The sequence below is a fragment of the Leptonychotes weddellii genome, unplaced genomic scaffold, assembly GCF_054177405.1.
Source record: "Leptonychotes weddellii isolate Sample4059 unplaced genomic scaffold, ASM5417740v2 HiC_scaffold_7538, whole genome shotgun sequence".
Lineage (NCBI taxonomy): Eukaryota > Metazoa > Chordata > Mammalia > Carnivora > Phocidae > Leptonychotes > Leptonychotes weddellii.
The window spans coordinates 1-6435 of NW_028045405.1; the positions used below are offsets into that span (position 1 = coordinate 1).

Below are 6435 nucleotides of genomic sequence, written 5' to 3' on the forward strand. Positions count from 1 at the left end.
CATAATAATGAAAAGGTGAAACATTCTGAGAATTAACAAAATAGGACAGGAAGTGAGCAAATGCTATTGGGAAAATGGTGTTGATAGACTTGGCTCAACACAGGGTTGCCATAAACCTTCAATTTGTAAACTCAGTATTTGCAAAGCACAATGAAGTGAGGCAGGTCTATAAGGTTATGATCGCACTTCTCTAAGAATTGGTAGCGAGTGGCAGTAGTCCTGGGATATGGCATGATACTCCAGAACAAGACAATTTCTTATAGGGTGTTTGTTTTTTCCCTACCAGCCTGGTCAACTGAACAGAAATACTAGCCTGCTTAAACAATTTTGGCATGCTAGCCATGAGTGGATTTAAGTCCCTTAAATTGGGTAGGTAAATTACAGGTTGCCTGCCTCCAGTTCAAAGCCTAGTCTGAAACATTTGAGTTAACTGTTGGTCGTTTTCATAATTTCTTTAAATTGACTTGGGAAGTATACTAACAGCGGTCTACTGAGTAGAGGAAGTGTGCAGAGAAAACGTAACACTAGGATCTCTCCTTTATTAACCTGGGATAGCACAGAAAATTCTTTAGCCTATTGCTTAATATTTGTGTCTTAGATACTAAAAACTAGAAACAACATGTTCAAAATCTTCCTTAGAAGGACACAAACCAACTGGTTACACCTTGGTGGGTGACATGAAAGGTGGTCTGTACTTTCTTTGTGTTTATTTCCCAGTTGGCTATATAAGGGTTTTGAAATTAGAAAAAAATTAGATCTAATTCCCTATCCTGACCCCCTCCCCCTGCAAAAAACCAAATTTCAGATTCATTACTGCCAATTAGAAAGTAAAGCATTTTGAATTCTAAAATGTGAACAGCTCAGATAAGGAGCTTGAGTCTTTAAGATGCCCAGCTGAAGCACTAATGTTTTGCCTATTAGATCAAGTGAAGTGAAAAGTGGGAGAGGTGTGAGTGACAATTCTGGGACACTGGTGGGCAGGAAGGCCAGCCGGCTGCCTCCTAACCTTCCGCAACTGTGAGCACAAGAGTATTTCTAAACACTTAGTCCTTTGTGAGGCAGGGACTCCCCGCTTTGAAGGTACAGACCTCCACCCCATGTGAAGTCACAGTCACACATCCGTGTTTGTTCGGAAGGGCTGCCCTGTTTCTTTGAATGCCTGTCCTGAGTTAAAGGGCCCAACTGTTGGCAGCCTTGCAGCTCCTGCTGGGGGCCTCGAGTTGGGGTCCCTGGAGAAGGCACTGTAAGCCCCGACCAGGAGCAGGAGGGCCCCCAGGGAGATGAAAGGGCTTGTGGCAGGCAGGGGGACCGGTGAGGCCTGGGGATTGGGTAGGCGCCCTTCTCTTGAGTAAGGGCCCACCTGGGGGCAGGGGGAGGACTAGCTGAGCTCCATCGAGTCTGTGCTGGGGGCTGAAGCAGAATCCTTCTGGATGCTTTCAAAGAGGGCAGCAAGTTCGGGGTTGGTTCGGATTTGGGAAGAGAAGTCAGCCATGATGGGGCTTTTCCCTACTTCCGGGATGGTCAGCAGGGCGGCCACAGCCCTCATGGCGGAGCGTTTCAGCTCGTCTTGCTTCTCAAATTCCTGCTTCACGGAACCGGCTTTGACCTAAAGTAGGAAACAACAACAAGCCATCCTTTATTGAACCTAGCCTCGCACCACAGCTGCCTCACTGGTCTCTGGATTCCTCCAACCCACCTGTAAAGTCCCTCCCAGTTTAAATCACAGCACACTCCCCTACTTCAGTCTCTGTGGTTCCAGCCTCCTGAGGTTTCTTTTGTGCTTTTACCCTGGTGGGTTTCCCCAGAGCAGGATTCTTTGTCATTAAATCAACTTCAAGGTCACCTAGGAGGCCTCTGACCAACCAATCTAAACTGCCCACCTTTCTTTTTATTAATAAATAATTGGATGGTGACAAATGCTATAAAGTGTTCAGTTAGTTATCTCCTTCCCCTGGCAGGAGGATTCAGCCTATCTCTTACTGTGCTTAAAACAGGCTCTCGGTACCATATGACTCAACTCAATGACTGGGTCACCGTGACAGTCACCTAGCTGGCCTTGTGCCCCCTACTCAGGTGCCTACCCCTGCAAGCTACTCTGCGTGGGAAACCCCTCAAACTGCCTTGCCTGCCTGTTTCTTCATCTCCCACCCTCTCCCACTTACTCAGAATCTCAGAATTGCCCCACTCCTTAGGGAATAAAGTCCAAATTCCTCTCAAGGCCCCCCCGACTTAGCCCAGACAAAGACTCTTCCCCCTGAAGAGTCCAGTGTCGAGGTTAAGAGCTTGGCATTGGGGTTGGACAGTCTTGGGTTCGAATGGCTCCGCCCTGTAAGCGCTGTGACTTCAGGTCCTCACTGTGAGTTGCACTTCCCTTTCTGTATGGAAGAGCTAAGAAATACTTTACAGGATTATGACAATGATTAAATGAAGCACTTCAATCACCACCTATAAATGGTAACTGTGAGGAATCTGCAGGGGTGCCCAGGGCTAAGTGGGGTGGGGGACATGGGGAGGTACCTTGGCGGTGCAGGTGGCCCTGAGTGGCTCAATGAGCTGGTCCACTCTCTGCAGAACAGGTGCGGGACACAGGGTAGCCAGTCGGGCGAGCATGATGAAGGTCAGCATCTGCCCAGGAGGAAGGAGACAGAGTTCACAATGAAATGGCCCAGGACCAAAAGGAGCAGAGCCCAGGGAAGATCGGAGCCTCTGGTACCAACACCTGGAGCTCAGGTCCAAACTCTAGCACTAATTCCCGCCAGGGCCCTGCCAGAGTCTCTCCCGCTCCGGGCCTCAGTTTCCTTATCTATCAACAGTGAATGGCAATGGTTACTATGCCAACTACAGCTGGCTGACCTGAGGAGGCTCAGATCAGAAGAGGCACCAGGGAGGGGGCGGTTCTCCAGCTCAGATGCTCACAGGGCCAGGCAGATACTGTCCCTGAGTGAAGAGGGCCAGAGGGCAACTGCGCAGGAGTAAGGAGCCCGCACTCCAGATAGCAGCTCTCAGCTCCAGCCAACTGTGGCTGTGGGAATGTGGCCCAGGGCTGACGGCCTGTTTTCAAAACTCTCATGTTCATGGAAGATCTCTCAACTTTTCAAATGTTGGCACCCAGTTTAAAAAAAAAAACAAAACCTACTGTGTGAGCCAACTAAACACATCTACAGGCCTGGATGTAGCCTGCGGGAGACTCAGGGTGGCCTCTCGGAAAAATGGTAGTTCCTACAAGCGCTCCACAGCATAAAGGATGGGTGTCTGGATTCTATGTGCCCTACCCACCCTCACCAGCTGTCTAGCCTGCCCTGACCCCCCGACAACCCACAGCAAAGGAGGGGGACCAGGGCCAGAGCAGCAAAGAGGATGGCATTACGCAGCACAAGCTGGGACCCAGGGCTCCTCCACTTGCCCGCTGGTGCCCTTGAACTCGCCAGTTCTCTGGCCTCTCCCCTGTAAAGTGGGCATCCTAAACCCACCATCCAAAGAGAGAGTGCAGACTCCACAAGATAATTCTGGGGGTTCAAGAGATGCCATACCCACCCTCCTCAACACCAACAGGAGCCTGGACATTGGGGTCCAAATGTTGCCCTGATGCCCAGGTCGTGTCCTGTGCTCCCAGGGGGCAGACAAGAGGATGCTGGGGCCAGAACGGGTGAGAACAGGACAGCCTGGGGGAAAATGCCTGTAAAAACAACTGGCTTTTATCAATCGACAGTGGGTCTTGGCCGTCTCTCACATCAGTGCAAAGGGACCTGGCTCACTCTTCTTAATCCGGCTAGCATTCCGTGACCAGAGGTAGCCAGTTTACTGAGTCAGCTTCTGATGGGTGGACATTCAGGAAGCTTCCAGCTTTCCCCAACCCCCACAGAGCTGTGAAGAACAATCTTGAACATAAAAACTCCGAACACATTTTTTTTAAGAGTGAGTCCAGACCATCTTCCAAAGAGCTCGCTCACTGTAGGCTCCTGCCTAAGGTGTTTGAGAGCTTGGCCCTTTTTCTTATTGAAAACGAACAATGCAGAGGCATCTGGGAGGCTCAGTTGGTTAAGCATCTGCCTTCTGCTCAGGTTATGATCCCAGGGTCCTGGGATCGAGCCCCGCATTGGGCTGCCTGCTCAGTGGGGAGCCTGCTTCTCCTCTCCCTCTGCCGCTCCCCCTGCTCATGCTCTCTCTCTCTGTCAAAGAAATAAATAAAATCTTAAAAAAAAAAAACCAATGCAGTTATCTTCATGGGGGTGCCTGGGGTGGAGAGTGGGAGACAAACAAGCAGTGGGCCCCAGTGGTGCTCGCCTGTCCCCTCGGGACGGGGTGGGCACGGGTCTGGCAGGGGGCCTGTCCTACCCGGATATCGTAGTGGTCCTTCAGGCCATCCTCCACGTGGTTCAGGAACTCGCAGATGTCCAGCTGGCCCAGGCAGCTCTCAAGCAGCGAGTACATGCACTCGAAGGCTGCCTTCCGCACATCCAGCCCATCGTCCACCGTGTGCTTAAAGGGCCCCATCTCCACCTGCAGGATGGAAGGATGATGAGCGTTACGGGAGGTGACCTCCCTTAGTCCCTGCTGCACACCCCACCTCCCTCATTCAGTACTGTGTTCTGTGTCCAAATCAAGCCTTGTACTCTCAAGTCTCTTGCCTTCGCTGCACGGCCTGCAATGCCCTTTGATGATAACAGTAACAGGGGCGCCTGGGTGGCTCGGTCGGTTTTAAGTGTCCAACCCTTGGTTTCAGCTCAGGTCATGATCTCGTGGTTGCGGGATCGAGCCCCGCGTCAGACTCTGCACTGAGCGCGGCGTCTGCTTCAGATTCTTTCTCCTTCCACCCACTCACACTCACCCCCACCTTTCTAAAATAAATAAATAAAATCTTAAAAGAAACAGTAACAATAATTATTATGGTCTACTAAGCAGTGATAATGTGCCAGCCACTGTGTGAGTGCTTGACAAATGACATTTTGCTCAAGCATCACAACAGCCCTAGGGAGACAGTGTTATTAACATATGAGGAAACCAAGGCTTAGAGAGGTTAATTAACTTGCCCAGAAACACACGGCTAGTAAGTAGCTGAACTAGAATTAAAAACCCAGGTCTCTGAAGGTTTTAACCACAAGGCTCTGTTCTTAATGGTACACTCCTTCTCACCCCTCCAAGCCCTGCCTAAATGCCCCCTCTTTGGGGAAACTTTCCGAACCCCTCTAAACAGTCACTTCCTCCTCAGCAATGCCAGGTGATTCTTACCTTTTTATTATATCATGTGATGACAACTGTTAAGTCACCTTTAATCTCTGCCCCTTAAATCCTTACTTAAGGATTTAAATCGGTTATGTAATTGGCAGAATGGGTGTCTCTATTCCTGAGGAGGCCAAGAGCTCCCTGGTGGCAGACACCATGTCAGGTCCAGCTCTGATCCTGGCACTCTGACACAGGGCTGGCACTCAATGAACACCTGCTGAATGCTGAGTGATAATAAGAAGCACCAACATTTACTGAGGCCGATGGTGGGCCAGAGGTTCTGAGCACCTGCAGGACATAACTCAGGGAATCTCCTCAACAACCCTCTGACACAGACACAAATTAGTTTTCTCATTTTGCCTAAGAAGAGAAACTGAGGCTCAGATCAGATTGAATGGTCCTAGGCCCCCGTGCCCAGGGTCACACAACCAGGAAGGGGAGGGACAGGACTTGACCCAGGCCACAGGCGACCCGAATCCTTGCCACAGCCCCACCAGTCAGGCCCAGGGCTCCCCACTCTGTCCCTCACTGGCCTCACCTCTCGGATGAGGTCCTTGTGGATCTTTGTCTCCTGGTAGAGGAGGGGCAGGATGTCATCCAGCAGGTCCCGGACCAGAGAGGGCTTGTTGTGCACAGCTGAGTTGAAGAAAGCCAGCGTGGCCCGGCGCACGTTCAGGTCTGGGTCCTGCAGGCTCTCCATAAACTCTCCTGATGGAAAGATGAGCGGGGGTGTGTGGGATGGCTTGGCCAAGACACAGACCACCTCCACCCCCTACCTCAGTTATCTGCTTAATGTGAGCTGGGCAGACCTGGCCGAATGGGGGCAAACATGTTCTGAGCATCTGCTTTTTTACCAGACACAACAAGTCCTCAGAGCCCAGATAAGAATGTGAACTAGAGTCTGGCATGGGTTCAAATCCAGGTTCCGCCACTGCCTAACTATGGGACCTTGGATAGCCTCAATGTCTTCATCTATAAAATGGGAGTAATAGCAGTACCCATAGTGTAGGACTGTTTTTAAGATTTAAAATGTAGTGATGTGGGGGCGCCTGGGTGGCTCAGTCGTTAAGCGTCTGCCTTCAGCTCAGGTCGTGATCCCAGGGTCCTGGGATCGAGCCCCGCATCGGGCTCCCTGCTCAGCGGGAAGCCTGCTTCTCCCTCTCCCACTCCCCCTGCTTGTGTTCCCTCTCTCACTGTGTCTCTCTCTGTCAA

The 6435-nt window shown here is 51.0% G+C and overlaps 1 protein-coding gene across 1 annotated transcript; it reads right to left on the bottom strand.

Moving 5' to 3' along the window:
* Nucleotides 1-519: 519 nt before the first annotated feature.
* Nucleotides 520-5962, bottom strand: LOC115942307 (cullin-associated NEDD8-dissociated protein 2-like). Its single transcript, XM_031032136.2, has 4 exons — nucleotides 5762-5962; nucleotides 4336-4500; nucleotides 2518-2625; nucleotides 520-1606 (listed from the first exon to the last, which is right to left on the bottom strand). The coding sequence occupies exons 1-4, from the start codon at nucleotides 5921-5923 to the stop codon at nucleotides 1379-1381; spliced, it is 663 nt and encodes a 220-aa protein (XP_030887996.1). The 5' UTR covers nucleotides 5924-5962; the 3' UTR covers nucleotides 520-1378.
* Between the last annotated feature and the right edge of the window lie 473 nt (nucleotides 5963-6435).